Genomic DNA, 22,358 nt, shown 5'->3' with positions numbered 1-22,358 from the left:
TAAGCTCCCTGCAGAGCTGCTCAAGGACCTTTTGCTGGGCTGGACCCCTGGCCCCACTGGCCAATGCCCTCAGCTTGCAGCATCCCAGTCACGATGGGGTAGCTGAGTGTTGGCTTCCTCGGGAAGCAGATCCACTGTGTCCTGTGCAGGACAGTGGCCTCGTGGTCAGCACTGACATTACCATCTATTTCCACTTGTCTATTGCCCAGATGGAGTTTCTGTAGCTACAGCCTGCTCCCCCCTGAGGAAACTGCAGGCGTCCCTGCTGGCCTTCTTTCAACAACATCTGGGAAACCCCCGTGCTGGTGGATCGACATCTATCTCTCCACACAGAAAAAAGGATGACAACCCTTTAGCTCCTCTGTAAGACCTTATTTCCTCTTGAAAAACAAACAAACAACAAACTTGTTTAGAAACCTGTCAAGTAACGTTTCCAATTCCATTGTGCAGATCTGTGCACACCTGAGCTTCCCTGCTTCTAACCTTAGGAGGGGTGGAGGGTGGCTGGGGCGGGGGGCCGCAGTGAACCTACCAGGGGGGCCGAAGGGTCCAGTCTCTCCTTTCTGGCCAGGGGCACCGTCAAAACCAGGAATACCTGGTGGTCCAGGTAAGCCCACGGATCCCGTCACACCTGTAGGAAAGGGAAAGGAACTCGAGACCCGGTCCTGGAAGGCAGCAGGCTACATCTTTCCCTTCCCTTCTGGAATGTGTCCTTAGCCTCCCCCAACCCCCACAGGCGGCCGTGAGCAGCACTCTCCCCGGCAGCCAGGGGCCCCTCCCGCAAAGCCGTGTCTACACCACCCAGGGCCTCAGCCCAATTGGCGTCCTCCGGCCATGAGCTCCACCATCCAATCTGAAGTCCTCTGGCTGCTCGCTGCTACTATGTGGTGCACAGTTTGGGAAGAGGTGGTTTCATGGGGGAGAGGTTAAGGCTGTGACACATCTTTGTGTTCTTGAGCATCTCCCCCAGGCCACATATCTGTGTCTCAAGTAATTCCCATGCAATGGGTATACCCGCTTGGATAGATTTTTGTTTTCAGGTGCATCCTTTACTTGCAGGTGGTTTAAAGGTAGATTTTCATGGCTGCCCCCTCTCAGCTGGAGAGCTTTCCTTCCCCTTTATCTTCCACCCACCCTCTGGCTCCTGTAGTAGGAAGTGTTCGGCCTAACTAGGCAGGATGTTCTGGGTCAGGTGTCGGGGACGCGGGGCACAAGCACGAGCCACTCGCTGTCAGCTGGCTGGGACTCCTAGGCCGCTGTCAGGGTCCGTTCTCACAGTTCTAGACCCTTGTCTCCCCCAACCCTGATCTTCTTGCTGGAAAAAGCAGCCTCTCTGCCTGCAGCCCAGGTTTCCTGAGTGAGCACAGAGGTGCTGAACCACACATTCCTCCAGCTTCTCCTGAACTTTGTTTTGGCCTCTTTAGTTCCCTCAAAAACTTCATTAGGTTCTGATATCCACTGAAGGAAAACAAGAAAGTCCTATTCCAATATGTGTCTGTACAGTCCCTACCCGGAGACCCTTATGAGACACACACATGCGGAGGAGAGCCTGCGGGTCCCCCAGCCCCCACACCTCCCCTTCACAGTTCGGCTAGTCTTACCTTGCTGTCCTTTGGGGCCTGGAGGTCCCGGGAGCCCCTTCAGACCTGCAGGACCCTCCGGACCAGGAAGCCCTGGCTCGCCTTTGACGATGTCATAGGGCCCTGGGGGACCCGGGGGACCAGGAAGGCCTGTGGAAATCAAAGGTGCCAGTGATCACTATTGCCAACATTCACAGGAGAAACGCCCCACATGAAACCCAATCCAAACACAAGGTTTCTCAGAATCCGATCAGTATCAAAAACACAAGTCACAGATCCTCGTAAGACATACACGTATCTGCACACTTCTGTTATTTCACATAAAATCCTGAATCTCGGGCCTGGAACTGACTGACATGGGGGCCTTTAGGATAAACTGGCCGCTGGGTTTTGGAATCCCCAACAACGGCCATGCAGCCCTCAGCTGTACAGACACAGCCGGTGAAGCTCTGTTCCTCCTGGGATCCTACCTGGGACCCAGAAGGCTGCGATGTTGTGAGATCAGAAGGCTTCTTCCACTTCTCTGAAATCTGCCTTACGTACGTTACAACCACTCCAATGACACATAAACTTAATCCTTCTGCATGACAGCTCTTGCGAGATGAGTAGCAGCCAGAGTCTGCAAAGGCTCTGTGTCTGCCCCAGTCCTGCCTCTTTAAGACAAACATTCCCCATCCTCTCCTGCCCTCCACACACATCTTTCCCATGTCTTTTGTTCCTGACATCACACTGCTCACTGAGTCTCTTGAAACGTGATTCTGAAAATTAGACACAGCCCTAGAAATACAGTCGGCCAGGCAGAAACTAGAATGGGATGCCTGCTGTACTTAAACTCTTTCCACCGGAGACCTCCTTGGAGTGTGGGAGCCGTCGCATGTCACGATGGTGGAGAAGCCAAGGAAGAGTCTTCTCTGTGTACAGCTACTTGCTGCCCAGCCCCCACTCGGCCCATCCATGCCAGACTGAGCTTCTCCCCACAACAGCCAGGGGGTCGGGCTCCCGAGCCTGTGCTGTGAATCCTGAGTCTGTCCTGCTTCCTCCACTGGATCTACCTCCTAGATCTAATGAGCGTGACTTTCAAGACATGTCACTGGTGAGAATGTCGACCAGATTAGCCAAACACAGCAGTCCTGACAAGCTACCAAAGAATTTTTAATCAACTGTTTCCTAGTAAAACACAAGCCTTTCACATCTGTAAAACCAAACACCCTAATGCCATGAGCTCAAACCATCGGGAAGGCCCCACCCTCACAGCAAGAGCTCCTACCTTTACTTCCAGGGAAGCCCTGGTCACCTTGATCGCCCTTGGCTCCCTGCAGGCCAGGGAGACCTTTCTGACCTGGAGGAAAGAAGAATGTTGTCAGCACAGAATTCCCAACTATATGTGGGCACGGGCACGCACATGCATGTAGGCACACATACCCATCACAAGTATGTCCACATACACGCATACCTGGTACCTGTGTGCCCATGTATACACACAAACAAACACACACAGTGAAAATAGCTCTGGTTAGTTCTCGGGGAAGAAAAGAACATTACTTCTGGTCATAATGAAACCCTTCTTTCTAGAACCTAGAAGTCACATTTTTCCAAACATGCAACAAAACATACAATGATTACAGTCGGGGCCGGGGTATGTGAATCTGTTTTTGGACAGAACAATCCAGTTCCCACGTGTTCCCAAATAGACCCCAAGACACCTGCAGGCTGAGAACTTGTCTTATTCACCCATCACTCATATGTATCCGGTTCAGCAGTGAAACCCAGAGTGCCTGGAGGCTGGGAGGCACCCAATCAATGCGCTGAATATGTTAATTAATGAGTGCCCCAAATCCATGATTTCTCATTGATACACAAATGACTGAGATGCAAATTATCCACTGATTCTTTTTTTTTTTTTAAGATTTTATTTATTTATTCAGGAGAGACACACACAGAGAGAGAGAGAGAGAGAGAGAGGCAGAGACACAGGCAGAGGGGGAAGCTGGCTCCCTGCAGGGAGCCTGACGTGGGACTCGATCCCGGGTCTCTAGGATCACACCCTGGGCTGAAGGCAGCGCTAAACCGCCGAGCCACACGGGCTGCCCTCACTGATTCCTAATAAGAAGATCAGAGCTTCTTCACACAGCCATTCACTGGGTGATAAAATCAGGGTGCCGCAGCATGAAATAGCATTTCAACCGAGAGAGAACACCAATTTGCACCATAATCAGGCCGGCCTATCAGCATGAGAGGGTCAGTGGTTAGGTTATGCCTCTAAGCAGCACCTCCACTACTGTCTTACCTTGAAATCCTGGAACTCCAGGAGGTCCCATATCCCCCTTCGAGCCAGTGATGCCTGGAGAGCCTCCAATCCCCTAGACAAGCAGAGAGAATGTCAGGCAGGAACTGCTCAGGAAATGGCAAGTCTCTCAGTACTCTGGTGGTAGGGAGGCTGGGGCAGGCCTTCGGCGTTCTGCAAAGTAATCTGGTGAACAAATGGTGCCTTGTGCTTTCTTGAGTGACATGAAGGATGACAAAATCTCCATGTGCGTTTACACTAGGAAGCTGGAAGTCCTAACACCTTGCCTCATTCACTTTGCCCCACTCCTTGTCCATCTACATGGTAAACTCCACACAGCACATCTGCCGTCCCCAGCCCACAGCACGGCAGGCGCCGTGATCAGATCTGGGACCCCCTGAACATGTGTTACCGCGACATACCAATCTTTCAGCACCAAACTACCTTCTGGAAACTTTCCTCCAAACACTCAGGCATAATGCACTTTCTTTAGCATTATCTTGCTATCTTATCTGAAAAGTGATTTTATTTAATTTTTAAAAAAGATTTTATTTATTCATGACAGACACAGAGAGAGAGGCAGAGACCCAGGTAGAGGGAGAAGCAGGCTCCATGCAGGGAGCCCGATGTGGGACTCGATCCTGGGTCTCCAGGATCACACCCTGGGCTGAAGGCAGGCGCTAAACCACTGAGCCACCCAGGGGTCCCCTGAAAAGTGATTTCAAATATGGAGAGAAGAAAACAGCCAGAGGAGGATTATGTTTCTTTATGGATGTGGCATCATTCGTGTATTTTACACATATTATCTCATTTTCTGGCTATTTCAAAAATACTTCCTCCTCTCGCTCCTCTCTCAGTATATATACTAAGTTGTGCTGTTTCTCACCTGTATGTTTCTTTGCTTTACCTTATTTTAAAAAGCATCACAATGAAAACATGCACAAATACAGATATGTGCATGCGCACACACACACACACACACACACACACACAGAGCCACTAACAACACTAAAATACTGAGTGTACTTCTCTTACTGAGGCTTGCTGTTTGGATCAGGGGTGCCAACAGATTTCCTCACCCAGGCACTGAGCTGCAATCCCCAGTATTGTAACATCCCCTGTAACGGTTCTTATAAAACCAGACCAGAAAAAGTGTTGTGCTTGCAGGCTACGATGTCAGGAAAGATGGCCCAAGACCAGCAATAAGCAGGAGCCCCTCCGGAGAGGATTTAAGAGTGTCACACCCATGTACACACACATATGCACATACATGAGTTGTGCTGTGACCCTATTCACACACAAGACCGACACACGGACGACTCACAGGCAGGCCCTGGAATCCTGGCTCTCCCTTGGGCCCTGGAGCTCCGGGAGCCCCCGGCCACCCTGGGTTTCCTTTGTCACCTTTGAGTCCATCAAGCCCAGGGAGCCCTGGAGGTCCCACAGGTCCCGGAAGCCCTAACGGGAGACAAAAAGTCACACATGTGAGGTTAGAGGGTGATCTAATGTACAGGTGTCTTCACCTCCACCTACCTGCCGCCACCAGGGGCAACCACCCCGTACAAGCCATGTGAGCCCCACAAAAATCCCACAGGTCCTAGAAGGGATCCTCCTATCGACAGGCAGAGACTCTGATGTGGATATCCCAACCTCAGCACCCAGTCCCACCATCAGATGGGGAGTGAGATGTACCAGGATGCCCACCGGGTGGAAAGCCATCACGGTGGCATCTGTGCTCCTGTCGTTCCCTGTAACGGCTCATCTTCCTCTGATCACCTGTCATATCTACCAAATCCCTTGACAGGAAGGACGCTGGGGAGCAGTGACCCAGTGGAGGCCAAACAACAGGGGTCCCCGAATATCAGAAGCAGTTTCTAGCTGCAGTCAACGCTGCAAAAATCTAGGTTAAAAACTCCGTTGAGGATTTAAGGGTTTCCATTTGTCACATCTGTGCCTTGCGCTGGACCTGGCTCTGACCCCGTCAGACACCCTTACCTGGCAGGCCGGGTTGACCCTGCGGGCCTCGGTCTCCCTTGGGTCCCTCCACAGCGTGGCCTGGGGCTCCAGGCAAGCCTGGCTGTCCTTGCGGCCCCGGGGGGCCCAGGAATCCTGGCTCTCCTTTGGATCCGGGAATGCCTGGACTCCCGGCCTGTCCCGGGAATCCCACATCACCCTTTGAGCCTAAACAACAACAACAACAATTTGAGAAGGTGGCAAAAGGCAGGGGAAAAGAGGAACCATGGCACAGGGACAAGGAGGGAGCAGCTTCCGGGAGGCATTAGGGTGGTGTGGGGACAGGGGCAGGAGGTGGACAACTAGAGCTGCGTGCCCTCTCCCTGTGTTACTAAGTGACATGCTAGACCCTGACCACAGTCTATCTAGGATCTTCCCAGCCGTCATTCTTTATACTTCTTTAAAAAAGATTTTATTATTTGAGAGAGAGAGAGCATGAGCAGGGGGAGCGGCAGGCAGAGGGGAAAGGGAGAAGCAGATTCCCCGCTGAACAGAGAGCCCGATGCAGGACTCGATCCCAGGACTCCAGGGTCACTACCTGATCGGAAGGCAGACTCTCAACCGCTGAGCCACCCAGGTGCCCTCTTTACACTTTTTAGAGGAAGTGTTTAGCCGCAAAGCCACTGGACTATAAGCTTAGAGGAGTCTGCAAGCAACCACACTGCTAACCTAAGGGCTTCTTCCCCTACAGGTGAATGAATAAAGAAGCTACAGTACAGCCACAGCATGGAGAGCTGCTTGGCAAGAAACAGGAGGGAATGACTGGCACAAGCCGCCACACCCATGAATCTCAAACTAATTATGCTGTGGGGGAAAAGGCAAGCTAAACAGAGTGAAATACAGAGGATTCTGCTGATATAAAATCTACAAAATGCAAGCTAATCTACGGTGCCAGGAGACAGACCAAAAGGTGGTTGGGGATGGCAGTGGTGGGCAGCAAGAGCAAGACAGGATGGCAAAGCAGTCTAGGAAGCTTGTGGGGTGATGGATGTGTTGACCTTCTTGATTGTGGTGACACTCTCACACGTGTGCATATTCACCAAAGACTTCCCAAATGGCACCCTCTACATACGTGTAGTTTATTGTATGCCAATGATAGAAACACAGTAATGAACTGCTTCAAAGTTTTTAAAGTAAGAAGTTATAGGGGAAAAAAATCCCTGCATGTGTAGTTTCTAACGTATTACTCCAAAGTTGCTAATTATTAAATACCAAAATTCTAGAATTATTTCAATGAAACAGAATCAATGCCAAAACCGGCCACAGGGCCCCTCCTTGTGATTCTTGTCTTGCTTTTTCAGAAGACAATGAATTGAAGACAATGCACTGGACAGTGGTTAGTCAGGGGCCAGGAGCAGGCACAAAGGAGACCATCCCAGAGCCAACATCTGTCACCCCCGCCCACTGCTTCCTCGCACCCACTGCACTTGCTCTGCTGGTGCCATGTGCATCAGCTGTTAGTGGGAAAGGACGAATGTGTCTCGCAGACCTTACCTTTCTCTCCTTTGGCCCCTGGAAACCCTGGGAATCCTCTTCCGGGCAGCCCTGAAAGAGAAGGGTTAAAAAAAAAGCAGGTGATCTGCAAGTACAGCACAAAACACTGTCTCAACTCTGCAATACCACGTGCTCTTTGTAGGATACACGTAATCAGCTCATCATACTTCCTAGGACAATCCCATCCCATGGCTGTTCTAAGATGCCCTGGATCATTCAGCACTTCTCTTAACTGTCAGCACAGAACCATGATGGGATTAGTAGAGACAATCTTACAAATAAGTGCGTATTTTCTAAACTGTCTAGAGACTCACAAATTGGCTTTTCTCAGATGACCATCCAACCAACAGCCTTTCTCAAGGGAGGCGGGGGAGCCAGAGGCATTTGGGGGCAGTAGACACTGGAAAGCCCACTCATGTGAGCAACGGGCTTGTGGGAAGATGACATGGGGAAAGGACACGTGGGGCATTTAATGAACTGGTTTTATAAGAAAAGGAATGTATATGCAATATAAACCTAAGGTGTACAGAAGCAAATGATGAACTTCAGAAAGCGGTGGACCCTGACTGCAATCTCCCGGACGCTCCTTTCCCTGATGCGGGGTCATGGATCTCAGATTGTGTCACCCCGCTGCTACACACGGAGTCTACCACGTACATGATTCTCACCATCGGAGCTTGTAGCCCCCAAGGTGATAGGGGCAGATTTGGGGGATGAGAAATGTTCCCAGGACCCTTTCTCGAATGGGGAAAGGCCAGCAGAAGAGGAACAGCCTGGGCTCTTTCTGTGTGTCTCTCTCACACACCACTGGGAATTCAGGGCAGGTGCCCCCAAGTGCTGGAGGCATTACTGAACGCCCCCACCCATCTTCTGACCCCAGCCTCTCCCCTTGTCCACATCAGTGTTCAAACAGCCATTAGGACACATGGGGCAGATGTCACTTTGTACCCAGCCCCAGTCACTAGGCATGGACTGAGAGTCTGAGCAATGTGGACCCTAGAGGAGCATCTCGTCCTGCAAGGGAGCAGGAGCTGGGCATACCTGGTTCACCCTTCTCTCCCACTGACCCTGGGATTCCATCACTGCCGGGCTCCCCTTTCTGGCCGGCTGGGCCTGTGGGGCCAGGCTGCCCAGGAAGACCTTGGAGAGAAAAGCCACATTAGTCAGGCAGAGACACTCTCACGGCACCTGCTCTGCATGCAAGATGCTCCTTCCTGACATTCCCTCAGGGAGCTGCTACCCCCAGCACCCCTGGGCCCCCAAGGAACATACATCAAGCTCCCACAACAACACACAACCTACTTCTGGAACCTACTGGAGCTAGCTACACAGCCAGCTCAGCAACTTTGGTTCTAACTCCTAACTGGTGGCTAGGCCTCCAAAAGACCATGGAAGCCCCCAGATGTGGTGGTTTCATCTGAGATGTGGAGGGCTGGGCCCCCTGGGGACATTTTGAGGTCCATGACTTGCCACCTTGAGGGAAACTCTCAGCCTCGATGGCCCTGGCTTCGTGTCCACAGGCCCTCATCCGCGTTCTAAAAAGTGGTCTCTACCTGCTTCTCCTTTGATGCCAGGAATTCCATCTGATCCTGGGAGGCCTTTGTCACCTTTTTCTCCGGGCAGTCCAGGGCTTCCTGATGTGAAAAATAAGACACCGGAAGGCCATCAGTTTGGATCTTTGTCTGTCATCCTCAAACCCAAGTTCGGGAGGAGGCCTGGCTGACCTACCTGGATAGCCGACAGTCCCTGGCAATCCTTTGGGGCCTGGAGAGCCGGGTATCCCCGGAACGCCAGCGCTGCCTTTCTCTCCCTTCTCTCCAGGACTTCCCGGAAAACCCGAGATCCCTTGCTCTCCCTGTGAGTAGACATTGGCTCATTATTTTTATATCTGTTCCCGGACATGTGTTTGTGGGCGCCCTCTGGATAACAGTACACACTTTGGTGAAATCAGTGCTGCACTGATTTCCATTTCCAGCTTTCTAACATACAATCTAAAGTCCATGTGCAAAAAACAAGGACAAACAGGAAACCAGAACGAAAGAACCAGCTTTCCGTTTCTACTGTTCACAGTCCTCTTCACCCCTGAGAACTTGCTACTCACTCTGCCTCTCTCCCAACAGCCTCTAGATTCTTCCCAAAGAAGGTGTGGTGGACAGGAGGGGGCAGGAGGGGTAATTTACAGTAAGTTGGGGAACCTGTTCTGTGTTATGAGTGACTTAACGTGCTGAGACTCTCAGATGGCCGGGACAGGAGGCTTCCAAGCAGGAGGCTGTTACCTTGTCCCCGGGCCGGCCCGGGATTCCAATGCCAGGAAGGCCAGCCTGCCCCTTCTCTCCTTTTGCTCCTTTCTCCCCAGGTAAGCCAGGGACACCCTGTGGGCCAGGGATTCCAGGCACACCTTTTTCTCCAGGCGTTCCTATAAACAGACGATGAAACGTGAATGTGTGCTTAGAGGGTACTCATATTAAAAATAAAACAGCACCTTGACAGCCGTCAAGAATGAGGTAAAAGAACACATATCCCTTCATTCATCAATCTCCTAGTTACGTAGACAGATGCCAGTCACCACAGCATAGTAGTGCCACACTAGGAAGCACCTGTCCTCTTTTAGAAACCATCATTTAATAAAGAGAGAGAAGAAATATACTAACCCCTTAGCATATTTATTTTCTCAGCAATATGACAAAGGGCTTTTATGTTCTTTATTCTACAATTGTAGCCCACTATCCAGAAGAATCTGAGGGGTTGTGAGGCAGGCCACCAAGAGTAGATGCATACCTGGTTTCATTATGTTATGTTGTTACTCAGACCTATTTACAAACAGGTGTAAACAGCAAGCCTGATGTGTCTATGTCAAATGGGAGTGATCAGATGCCTCTTAAAGGCATAGGGAGGGCCAACAAGGCTGGCTGCCCCGCTTGGCTTTCCCTTCCCACCCAGTTCTGAGAGGCACTAGCCCCGGACCCAGCACTCTCCACCTCTCACCAGCCTCCTGATGGGAGCAAACGCTGCTGGCAGAGCTGGGGCCAGTTCAGGTTTGGGGCAGAGGAGCCCAGAGATTCTTCTGGGCTGATACCAAAGGGTGCTAGCAGCTGGCCCACACGTAGGGAACCAGACTGCACTGGGGAGATTGTGACCAGGTGGACAGTCACTTGGAGGTAATCGAAGGTGACAGTAGGCAGCCCATGTTCTATTTTATTGAATTGTGATTTTTTTTTTTTTTAAGCAATGGTCACTCTGTCAGCCAAGTGCCACTGATCCCAAAGCAGGAGAACACAGAGAACTGAAGATGTGCATTTGTGTAAAAGACACATGTGCCAGGATTATCCCCTCAGGGCAATACTCATCACCCTACACACCTGTCTCAAGCAGCACAGGCACATTCTTTTCTTTAAAAAGAAGATACCTTATCTAAATCTGACATACCCGGTAGGCCCATTCCACCAACTGATCCTTTGGGCCCAGGGAGTCCAGGAGCACCCGGGGTTCCGCCAATGCCTGGGTCACCTTTAGGTCCTAGAAAAACAGAGAAATACCCACCAGGTTAAGGCCTATGAAAAGTGCTGACACTTCCCTAGCATGAGTTCCTACTGTGGAGAGAACCTGAACTTCACTCGTACCTGGCTGCCCGGGATGCCCTGCCTGGCCATCCTTTCCAGGCACTCCTGGGGTTCCAGGATCTCCCCGGGATCCTTTATCACCAGTTGGTCCAATTTGTCCTGCATATCACAGAAAAAAGTCATAATGAGCCACGTGTGCTTTAAAGGCAAACTGTGGCAGAAACATAGGTTAGTTTGCTATCATCAGTGGAGAGCTGGTGGTCAGGCCTGTATTTCCAGCCCCACTGCCACTGGACCCTCTGACCACTTACCTTTCTCTCCTTGGTCTCCCTTCTGACCCTTCATGCTGCCCATGTCCACCTTGTCCATGGAGCCAGGCTTGCCGGGCAGACCCACGTCACCTTTGTCCCCCTTGAAGCCAGGGTCTCCCCTGGGTCCCGAGGAGCCTGGGAAGCCGTGGTCTCCTGCAGAGGAAAGAGAGGACACGGCTGAAACTGGCCAGGGGTCTTGGAGGCAGTGACAGGTGTGGCGCTCCTTCTGCCTGGGAGAAGCCACTGCTGAGGGAGGAATGAGGAGCTCATAGCCTGTTCAAAAAGCAGCACAAAGGCATCACATGGCAGGTGTCTAAGCTACCCAGAAGAATCTGGCCCGGGGCAAATGACCAGGAAAAACATTTTTCAGTATTCATTATTTGCTGATAACTATAAAATATATGTGACTCTGCTTATTATCAGTTTAAATCTTTTACACTTACCCTGTTTCCTAAGGACTTTTATTATGCTTGTTCACAGCTCCCCTCAAGTCTATACAAAACCATCAAAATGGGAATTTCCTTGTTCTACTAACGAAATGACTATTTTTATATCTCACAAAGTCAATTTGTTAAAAAACTTATTTTTGGACCAATTTTAAATAAAAGGTAAGGAATAAAAATTAAGACTTCTAAATTTGCCCAGTTTACTAATTTGATTCTAAGGACTCAGTTTCTATGACCTCGTACAACTGAAGATCCCACCAATTCTAAAAAACAAAACAAAAACCCCTCAAGTGTGCCAATAAGGAGCACCTGAAAGCCTGCCTTCTCTCTGGTTTTGCAGAGCACAGCCCCTGCCCACACATGCACCGTTCACCATGAGTTCCCACTGGAGGAGGGGGTCTTCCCAACCCTTGTCTGACCTTCTGGACATATTTCCTCTGTCTCTTGCAATGAAATATGACCTACACCCATTTAGGAGTTTCCAAGAGACATGGAGACACAGACATAAGATGGGCTCCTCTGGAGTGCTGGCTCCCTACCTTTTTCTCCTGGCAATCCTGGCAGGCCTGCTGGTCCTGGGGAGCCAGGCTGCCCTGGGGTCCCCATGACGCCCATCTCTCCCTTGGGACCTGTGGCCAGATGGAAGGAGTGTAAACACTGATTGCAGATGCTATGGGTCCATGGACAGACAGGGGCAGGAGTGCACAAATCATTTACCTGGAAACCCTGGAACTCCCGGTGTGCCCTGCTGTCCAGGAAGACCAGGGAGCCCCGACTGTCCTGTCAGGCCAGGCAGCCCTTGGGACCCTTTATCTCCTTTGGGGCCTGGCATGTCCAGGCCTGGAAATCCGGGGAAGCCCTTCTCTCCTTTCACTCCAGGAGGGCCTGAGGTGAGCAAAGAGCAAGCACAGTTAGCAGGATCTGTGGGGAGCTCTGCGGGGCACCCTTTTGGGCTTAGCTGGAGCTTTCTGAGGACCATATGAGTGTGCATACCCATGCTGGGGGCCAAGGGGCTCCCAATGTCCCGGGTAGCAGCGTTGGAAGCCAAGGTCTGGGTCTGAGACCATGCCCTCCTTTCTGCCATCAGTGGGGAGCAGTCACCCCTGCTAGCACCCCCAGGCCTCTCTGCAGCATTCGCTCGAAACACTAGCTGCCTTTCATCCGTGTTCAGGGATCGTCTTGTCAGCCCACCAGCACTGACTTAGCTCCAGGACTAGTCACTAAAGGCAGCTCCTAGCCATGCACCAACTAGTTTACACTTTATCCACAACTTACTAACCCCCCAAGAAAAGGTAAGATGGAGACGCCAGTCATCTTAAAGGAGATAAAAGTGTCACTAAATAAGGGGAGGCTCCCTGGCACATGAACCAAGCCCAGTGGGAGGAAAAGACACTCACAACTCTTCCTTTAAGTGAACAATCAGACTTGTTGTCACAAAGTGCCTCTTATTCACGAGGGGGCACTAATCCTGGGCCAATCCCTTCCCCTCTGTGAGCATGCCCTGGGGAGGAATAATTCTGGAAGGATGTCCCATCACCTGAGGACCCTGGTGGTCCCTGTCCTCCAGGGGGGCCCACTGCTCCAGGGGGGCCGATTCCAGGAACGCCCGGAGCTCCTTTGGGACCTTGTAATCCAGGTGGTCCTGGGTCACCTGAATGGGAAGAAATTGTCAATAAACTGCACATAGATCACAGCATGTTTCATAGCACAGGCTACCCACCCACATAATAAACCACAACACAAGACCATAAGCTCTAGCCTTTTACGATTTCCATCATTCATTCAACAGACATTGGCAGAACACCTAATAGGTGCTCCGCAGACACCAAATACACAGGCCCAGCCCCTGCCGCCATCTAGATTTGTCTGTAAGAAGTCACCTTGGGGCACTCAGGTGGCTCTTTGGTTGAGCATCCAACTCTGGATTTCAGCTCAGGTCATGATCTCAGGGTTGTAAGACACAGAGTCGGCTTGAAAGCCCCATTCTCTCGCTGCCCCTCCCCTTGCTCAAGCTTGTGCATGCTCTTTCCCTCTCTCTCTTGCTTGCTCACTCTAAATAAGTAAATAAATAAAATCTTAAAAAAAAAAAAAAAAAGGAAGTTACCTCTGATTCCCTGAAGGCCTGGGGGGCCAATAGCACCATGCTCTCCTGGAACGCCTGGTCCTCCAATGTTCCCCTTTTCCCCGGGTGTGCCAGGAATGCCGGGAAGACCAGGTAATCCTTTGAGTCCTGGCAGACCAATTCCTGGCTCTCCCTGGAAATTCCCAAAGCACAGAGAAGCCAACTCACCAGCATGTTCCATGATCTCATCAAGTCAAGGGCGTAAGTGCAGATGGTTAATAAGAACACATGTGCCCCTGCCCAAACCACACAGCCTCTACCTGCCTGTGTGCACACCTGCTCCATCCCAACAGTCTCTACCTGCCCGTGTGCGCACCTGCTCCATCCCCACAGCCTCTACCTGCCCTCCAAATAGAAAGGGAACAGGCCAGGCTAGCTCTTTCATTGGCAAGGTGAAACTACTACCCTTTCCCCTATTTCACATGAAGCCTTCCAGCAATTTCACTTCCTTTCCTTATAATCAGAACAGGAAGAGATGTAACCCTTGATCAGCTACACATGCCGAGCAGAATTTTCAAGTATTAGCAAAAGGCAGGGGATGTTTGAGGCAAGGAGAGTCCCGAAGTCATGCTAGCCCATGGGTCTCCAATCAAGGCCGTATTTTTTCTTGGGTGACATTCGGTAATGCCCAGAGATAGTTTTGGTTGTCACAGCTGGGGGTGAATGCAGGGTGTTCCTCTGGTGTCTCTGGTAGAGGCCACGGGGGAGGTGGCTAAAGACCCCACCATGTCCAAGGCAGCCCCCCAACAAAGAATTACTGGACCAGAATGTCAGTAAAACTAGACCGTCCTAGATGGCTTTCCCACAGCCTTCTCCTGCCATTCCCAGTAAGACACACACTGTACCCCGAGAGGCGGCACACACATAGGCAAGCACGAACTCCTAAAGCCAGAAGAAATGATTCTCCCACGAACACCAACTACCACGCACTATGCACTTCCTTCTTTTCTATCCTGTGCTATTTCTTTAATACACAAAGCACGCAGGTGCAATGTATCCCGATATTAATAAACCACAATCTATGTGTCTAATTCATAACAAGGATAAAGGAACAGCAATCCAGACAATACTCAGTACCCACCTTTTGGCCAGGCACACCTGGGTTGCCAGGTAAGCCATTAAATCCTGGGCGACCTGGACTCCCAGGAGGTCCCACGTCTCCAGGTAAGCCATCAACACCTGTATTGAAGAGTAAAAAAAGTCATTGATGTACTAATGCTATTCCCCACTTTCTTCACTTCCTTCATTCTTGCTCAGACGCCCCTGAACCGACTAGACTGGCCAACAACACGGAACCCTATTGAGGTGGTTCTAAGAGGAACATGAGGTCACCCTGGCCATTGGAGGAGCCACCTGCGCCAGCTGGGGCAGCCTGGGTGCCATGGACCTCATGCGGCACCAGCCATCCTTCCCGTCTCTCTCCCGCCTGTCCCCTCTTCCTTTCCTTCCTCTCAGTTTCTCCTCCTGTCCCACCTCCCGAACAAATCAGAGACCACCACAGCATGTGCAGCCTACGGTGGCACTCACACTCTGCAGCTGCATGTGTGGCCATGGTTGGGGCAACATAACCACCTTGTTCGAGAGCCCCACCCAGATCCACGGGAGCAGACCCGCATTTTCACAAGACGCCTTGGAATTCCCAGAAATGCTCCAGTTTGAACAGCACTGCTATAGACCATGGGTCCTTGAACGTGGCCACACCACAATGGATGTGCATGGTGCATTTAGTGATAGTCTGGGCCCCAACCCTACAGGGCCTGATGGGCTAATAGCTCCCCCATGGCTCTATTGTGCACGAAGTTTCCCCTGCAGGATGTGCAGGTCCATGGACCACAGTGATTTGCAAGTATGACCAGGTGCAAACCCGATCACACATGCTGTGGGGCTGTGGTATGAGGGTCTTGACAGAGTGGACCTAACCGCCCACCAGCATCCACACCGCCAAGCCACTTTGTGCAAGTGGGCAGCCAGCCTCCAATTAGGAGACCTTACCCGCTAACCTCTCCCTCTCGCGATGGCGGTGTGGCGCTCCCAGGAAAGCAGGTAGGGCTTGGGAACAGGTAAAAGGCCTGGCACTATCCCCGGGAACCTGGAGGGTCACTGAGGGCCTTCTGCTGTGTAAGCCTGACGGAAGTGGCCATGAGCGTATGTGTGGGCGTGACACAGTGCCCAGAGGAGTGTGGGGCTCGGCCCAGCCCCACACTGCCCAGCCGGCAGGTGTGACAAGCTAGGAGAGCTCTTTCCACTGGGTTTGCTCACGTGGCCAGTAAGACTGGGGTCAGGACACCGGCCCAAACAGGAAAGAGATGTTTCTTACTGTGCACAGCGCCTGCTCAGCCCTGGACCGAGGTCTGAGACGGCAAGTCCACGTCTGGGCCCACCCGCAGGATTGACAGACCCACAACCCAGGGAAGCAACAGAAACGGCGAAACTGTCCTTCTTACTGTCTTACTGTTTCCAAAAAGAAGTTGTGGTTCTAACACGTCAGTGCCCCACATGGATCCAGGCTCTGTGGTGTGGGGACCTTCTCCCCTGAGAGCAAAGCCCCCTCCCCGTGGTCCCCAGCTCCCCACCCTCTGATCCAAATCCAGCCTGGCACAGCTCCGACTGCTCTGTGCATCTCCTGCACCAAGGAGGAGGCCCAGCTCCCCTCGCAGGTGGCTGCGGATCCTATGGTCACAACCCGCTTCCAGCCAACCCGCGCCACTGGGAGGCGCTGCTTCCCCCACCACCTCAGTAACTGAATTTGTTGTCCTCTGGACTTTGGCAAGCTCTCCTGAAGGGCAAGTTGCTAACCGGTGTGCTCATATCCATGCCTCCCTCCTCCCCCCTAGAATTCCCACGACAGTGAACAGAACGGCCACCAGCCAGGGACCAGATGCTACGGTGGGGCCTGAGTGGGCTGTGGGCACAGCATTGGCCCCATCCCAGGCCCCGCCCCAGGGGCTTGTCCTGCAGGCTTACCTTTGGGGCCAGGAGGCCCTGGAAATCCGATTCCTGGCTGGCCGATAGCTCCCTTCTCTCCCGGGAGGCCCGGCCTTCCTGGAGTTCCAGGAAAACCTCGGTCACCTGTCATGAGCAAGACCGACAGGCAGTGTGAGAAAAACCTGTGAATGTTCCAAGTGTACCTCCGGGCAAAAGAGAACGCTAAAAGTACCTTGCGGCCCTTGGAAACCTGGGGATCCTGGAAGTCCCTGTGCTCCAGGGGGACCAGGTAGGGGCACAACTTTTCCTGCTTCACCCTTGGGACCTGGGGGAAGAGCAAAGACAGCATATGAGAGCCTGCATCCTGTCCTCAGTGAGGACTCCATGTGAGAGAGCCTGCATACCGTCCGTCCTGAGCAAGGACACAGCAAGAGGGCCTGCATCCTGTCCTGAGTAGGGACTCCATGCAACAGAGCCTGCATCGTGTCCCTAACACACTATGTACCTGCAAAGCAGCCCCACCTGCATGCCTCCACTTCCTGCTTCTACCTTTCTAGAATCCTTCACAGAGAGCTCTTCCTCTTTTCCCCAAAATTTATATCCACAAGGACCTAGAGTTTTGACACATGTATTCCCTAAGAGCCCAACATAAGAGTCACAAAAAAACAGAAAATCTATAATAATAACAAGAGGTAAGATGACCCCAAGTAATTTCTTACTTAGCCTGTCTCAAAAAAGTCAAAACACTTTTACTGTTCTCTTTCAATTTATCAGAAAAGGCCAATTCTAAGTTGCTTTGAGGCAGACCTAAATCATGTTCATCTGGTGGCAAATTATCTTCAGGATGTGCTAAGTGGGTGACTCAGCATGATCTGCAAGCATGCAGCTGGGCGGCTGTGTGCCATGTGGAGCAGCAGGGGCAGGAGGTCCAGCCCAGCCCTGGGCGCTTGTGCCTGGGAGATCCACTGGGGGTCAGGATTTAGCTGATAGGAGAGGACCACAGGGGTCACCTCCAAGACCTGTGCATGGACTCTTCACACACCCTATATGGATGCAAGACACGTGGGGCTTCCCAGGAAAAGCCAACACATTCTTTAGCTATAGACTCAGAAAAATGTCAACCGACTGACCCCAACAGATACTTGCTATCAGTTCCAGTCTGGGAACAAGCCTTTAATGTCACCACAGTAAACAGGACTCTGGCAGATCAAAGAAGACAAGGTTTCTCATCCCATAGATGCCTAGGTCTGGATGGCCAAGCAGGCTGCAGAATGCAGACAGCTGACCAACAGTGTGTTAGCACCTCCATCAGGAACCTTCCTCCCCCCCTTCCTGCTAGGATGCATCTGTGCCCCAGTTGGCTTTTCCAATGGTAGTTTCTGGCCAAAAAGGGTCTGATGCTTTTTTATAGCTCTGCAAGTTTTCAGATTCAAAGAACACCTGAGAGGCTGATTTTGGAGTCAGGCTCTCGCTCTGGGGAAAGAGATCTGAGGTCCCTTTTCCAAGATGAGGGTGTTCCAAGGTCAAACCCAGGATTTCTCAGCCCCCAAGAGGGTCAGAGAAGAAACATTTCTGAGATCCTTGCTAAACCCAGAACAATTACCAAGGGAGACATAACTGGGTGTTTGGTATTCATTAACCACACAAACAATGAGAATGACAATGAGAAATACGTTAGGGTGCTAGGCTTGCACATCCAACAGACAGGCCAACAGGCCCTGCGCTGGAGGACATGTTGAATTTTACACTATGACATAATGAGAAAGAGTTGCCAGTGGGATAGGACCTGATAAAACTCAGGTAGACTGGCTGGGTATATGGCTTGTGACAGAAGTGGCACATAGGTGAGCATGAAGGCTATACAGTCGTCTCCCCTTATCAACAGTTTTACTTTGTGTGTCTGGTTCCCCGCCATCAACCACAGCGTGGAATCAGATGATGCGGCTCGGAATCTATACGGTAACCTGACGCTGCATACGTGCCCATGTCATTCACTTCACATTACCTCGCCACTAGGGCACGCTGTCACGTCCCCTCTTCATAAGAAAAGGGGTGAACACAGGACAGGAAGGGATGTTGAGAGACAGAGAGACATGCACACTATGTTCATCATGCTACGTGGTCATCAGTCCTGGTTACTGTTGGTCATCTCTTCCTGGGCCTAACTTAATATTAAACTTCGTCACAGGTCTGTACGTGCAGCAGAAACATAGCGTGTGTGGGTTCAGTACTATCCCAGGTTCAGGTCTCTAGAGGGGCCCTAGAACGTGTCCCCCCAAATACCGGGGGGCACCTGTCACCTAATTCCTCCTCCAGAGTCCTCGTGGGTGCTTTGGTCATGCAGCTACTTAGTTACTACTTAGTTACTACGTTGTTCAAGCTTTCCTTACCTTGAATCACCCAAAGCCCTTGAAGCCCTTAATTCATTTTTACAACTAGGATATTTCTTAATACGGAATCTTCCCTCCCTCCCTGTGCCCACGCCCTTCCCAGCCTCTGTCAGCCTGGGATGCTCTAGGCGACAGGACAGCTCCCAGGAGCCTGCCATGTGCCTAGCCTGGGGTCACCCCTTTACCACCTCTGTCCCCATAACATACAGGGCATGAGAGTGGGCTGAGTGTGTCAGCCTTGCTCCATATGCTCCTCCAAGCCCCAGACAGTGAGCACCAGGAGGGCAGGCCCACACCTGTCTGGCCACCGATGCCTCTCCAGTCAGTGTAGCGCTTGGCACACACACCCACGTGAGACACAGTGTGCAAGTAGCTGAAACCAGCATAGCATCCAACAGCAATGGTGAGGCGGAAACCACTCAGAATCAGTCAACAGGCACCCACCCATCAGGAGAGATATGAGACTACCTGGCTTGGAACATACAGAAGCCCAAATGGACAGTTCGCCAAGGAGATACAGAGCATAGGTAAAGAGAAAAAAAAAAAAAAAATCAGGCTCGTGTTGGTATCCCTTCCTCGGAAAAGCCCAACTTGACCTGGAAGTACTGTACACTTATCATAAGAAAAGGCATCTATAAATTCAAATGCTTTACAGCCAGGGTCTACACATTACTTGGCTCATTTTCTACGTGAGTGAACAAGGTACAGTATGGCTATAATAGGGTGGGATCTGCCCACCTCCTTGAAGAAGTGACACCAGACTCCCATCCCCAGAGCTCTGTGTACCTGAGGTCCTCAGGCCTCACCTGGCTGGCCTGGGGACCCAGGGATCCCCGGAAAACCTGCTTGTCCTTTGTCACCAACGGGGCCAATGGGGCCAAACCCTGGAGGCCCAGGAGGGCCGATGTCACCGCGACTACCGGGGAATCCAACTCCCCCAGGGGGTCCACGCTCTCCTTTCAATCCTACTGAACCCTGACAAGCAGAGAGAAAAAGACACGTTATCAGCAGACATACCAATGCATGTTCATCTCACATTCTTCCACCATCTGTAGTAAATAAGTATCAGAGTTTAACTGGCTTATGGTGTTTATTGACTTCTACTCTCCTACAAAGGTCAACTGGCAGTTAATAAATAACACCAGCATTCCTGTCTAAGCTGGGCAGGCACCCTCCCTCCCCACACATGGACACACTTCAAAGACTGCAGCATTTGGATCTGGAACTGTCTTTTCAAGTATAACTTGCATGCCACTAACTTGAAACGTCACTATCTGACATCCAAACACCCAACATACAGACGCCTTTCTGATGGCCCAAAATGCGTCAGAGACACCCGTGCACTGCCCCCACACTGTTCCCATCAACAGCATCAACGCCAACGTCTGCAGACTTAAGTGTCTCCGAGAACCACTGAACCAGCTCATGTGTCATAATCACCATCCAAGTGAAAATATATAGATAACAATTCAAATAATCCATTTCTTCATTCTTTATGAATGAAGATCCGCTCATAAAGTGCATGTTTCCAGTCTGGAAATAAACATACCGGGGAGCCTTTGGGGCCTGGCAGCCCCGGATGGCCATCTCTCCCAGGAGACCCTGCTCTGCCTGGCATCCCAGGCTGTCCTGGAAAGCCTGGGTCTCCCTTGTCTCCTTTGAGTCGGGCGTCGAAGTAAATCTCGCCAGGCTCTCCCTTGGCTCCTGGCTGGCCCATCAGCCCCGGTACACCCTGCGGACCCTACAAGCACAAAGAGGAAGACGTCAGTCCACAAAATGAGCCAACATGCTTGTTACATAGCCAACAATGATATTAAGAAGCCACCTCCTCGAAACAATGGCAATATGTTTAATCTTACATATTTTCTATAAGCAAGCCAATAGTTCTGTGACAAAGCCATGATCTGACCTCTCACTTCTGTTTCTCTTAAAAATACCTTAAAAGGGTCTTTACTAGGTATTGCAAACAGAGACTAGGCTAGGGCACCGGGCACCCAGCCTGGGTAACTTGCATGTCCCTTACAACCGTTGACGTTCAAGAGAACATTCGAGAAAGTGTTGGAAGCTGCAGAGTGTGTGACTTGTTGAGCCCAGGAACTAGAGAAAGGACTTTCGGACGCAGATGGGTGAAGCATCCAAGGGCAGGATGGTAAGAGAGGAAAGTCTGGGGAGTGAGCACCAGCCAGCTCCATCCCCGCTGTTTTGAGGAGTCAGCAGAATAGAATGGACTTTCCCAGGAGACACACCCTAGCACATTTTTCAGTTCCTGGAAAGTTAAATCTTCAAGGAACGCCCACACCCACAGATGGTCTCTCTTCCAGCCACTCTGAGAATTGGGGTTCACAAGGTTTCAAGTAATTGTCTCAAGTACTTGTTCCCTTCGGCCTAAGAAAGAAATCTCTCAGCCTCCCTGCTGACTTGGCAGGATTCAGACTCTTGGACAATTCACTTAATTTGAATTCTTTCTCACACACTCCCTCGGCAACGGCTCTTGGATGCATTCACATGTGCACACGCACTTCTGTGTGGGTGTGCAACACAGAGAGGAAGGAACTGGCGACAAGGGACAGACCAAAACTCACACAATCTTTGGATTTTAGGGTGGGCAAGATTTATCATGAGCCCACTGTGTGTCACAGCCCCTGGCCCACCACTCCTGACTCTGAACTCAGCTGTGCCAGCAAAATATTGAAAGCACCACCTGGCAGGTGAGGGAGCAGACACTCAAAGAACCTTGGTGAGGGTCATGGAAAATTCATTATTTAATTAAAATTTAGTTGTGGTGGGCGCCTGGGTGGCTCAGTGGGTTATGTGTCTTTGCCTTTATCTCAGGTCATGATCTCGGGGTCCTGAGATTGAGCCCCAACTCGGCTCCCTGTTCAGCAGAGAGTCTGCTTCTCTCTCTCTCTCTGCTTCTGCGCTCTCTCTGTCTCCCTCAAATAAATAAAATCTTTTTTTTTTAAAGGTATTGTCATATTTTGTAGCTTTTAATCTAGAGGTAAAATCCCAGCTAAACATAGACCCCTCTGCGAAGTCTTCCTGATGGGTGTCTTGGGTTTCTACAGGATAGTGTATGGTCCACATCACAGGAAACTGTTCTGTTTTCTTAACATCTGTTTGCATGTCCCTCTCTGTCCACTGGTCTTTCAGGGGGTTGAGGGTCGGCCTAAGGCCTTCTAAGTCTGCGTCCTTTGTGTCTGCAGTTAGGGAGGTGCTGATTGAAGTAGGAGTTG

General features: G+C 51.2%; 1 protein-coding gene across 3 annotated transcripts in view; it reads right to left on the bottom strand.

Moving 5' to 3' along the window:
* COL4A1 (collagen type IV alpha 1 chain) overlaps positions 1-22,358 on the bottom strand; it is a 141,439-nt gene that overhangs the window by 10,329 nt on the left and 108,752 nt on the right. For 2 of the 3 annotated variants that reach the window (XM_072782398.1, XM_072782396.1), the window contains exons 25-47: positions 20,675-20,866; positions 19,932-20,100; positions 16,968-17,060; positions 16,775-16,879; positions 14,892-14,989; positions 13,793-13,943; positions 13,231-13,339; positions 12,406-12,578; positions 12,228-12,317; positions 11,243-11,395; positions 10,992-11,090; positions 10,798-10,887; positions 9,648-9,787; positions 9,100-9,226; positions 8,925-9,005; positions 8,413-8,511; positions 7,372-7,422; positions 5,860-6,045; positions 5,189-5,322; positions 3,868-3,940; positions 2,848-2,919; positions 1,602-1,730; positions 533-631 (exon numbers count right to left, since the gene is read on the bottom strand). In XM_072782398.1, the coding sequence (XP_072638499.1) occupies positions 533-631; positions 1,602-1,730; positions 2,848-2,919; positions 3,868-3,940; positions 5,189-5,322; positions 5,860-6,045; positions 7,372-7,422; positions 8,413-8,511; positions 8,925-9,005; positions 9,100-9,226; positions 9,648-9,787; positions 10,798-10,887; positions 10,992-11,090; positions 11,243-11,395; positions 12,228-12,317; positions 12,406-12,578; positions 13,231-13,339; positions 13,793-13,943; positions 14,892-14,989; positions 16,775-16,879; positions 16,968-17,060; positions 19,932-20,100; positions 20,675-20,866 (2,713 nt within the window). Of the gene's footprint in view, positions 1-532; positions 632-1,601; positions 1,731-2,847; positions 2,920-3,867; positions 3,941-5,188; positions 5,323-5,859; positions 6,046-7,371; positions 7,423-8,412; positions 8,512-8,924; positions 9,006-9,099; positions 9,227-9,647; positions 9,788-10,797; positions 10,888-10,991; positions 11,091-11,242; positions 11,396-12,227; positions 12,318-12,405; positions 12,579-13,225; positions 13,340-13,792; positions 13,944-14,891; positions 14,990-16,774; positions 16,880-16,967; positions 17,061-19,931; positions 20,101-20,674; positions 20,867-22,358 lie in introns of all 3 variants that reach the window. The other variant, XM_072782397.1, reaches the window with a different exon arrangement.

The sequence above is a fragment of the Canis lupus genome, chromosome 17 (genome assembly GCF_048164855.1).
Source record: "Canis lupus baileyi chromosome 17, mCanLup2.hap1, whole genome shotgun sequence".
NCBI lineage: Eukaryota > Metazoa > Chordata > Mammalia > Carnivora > Canidae > Canis > Canis lupus.
Note: the sequence above shows the minus strand (reverse complement) of the source record. Positions and strands in the feature narration are given on the sequence as shown.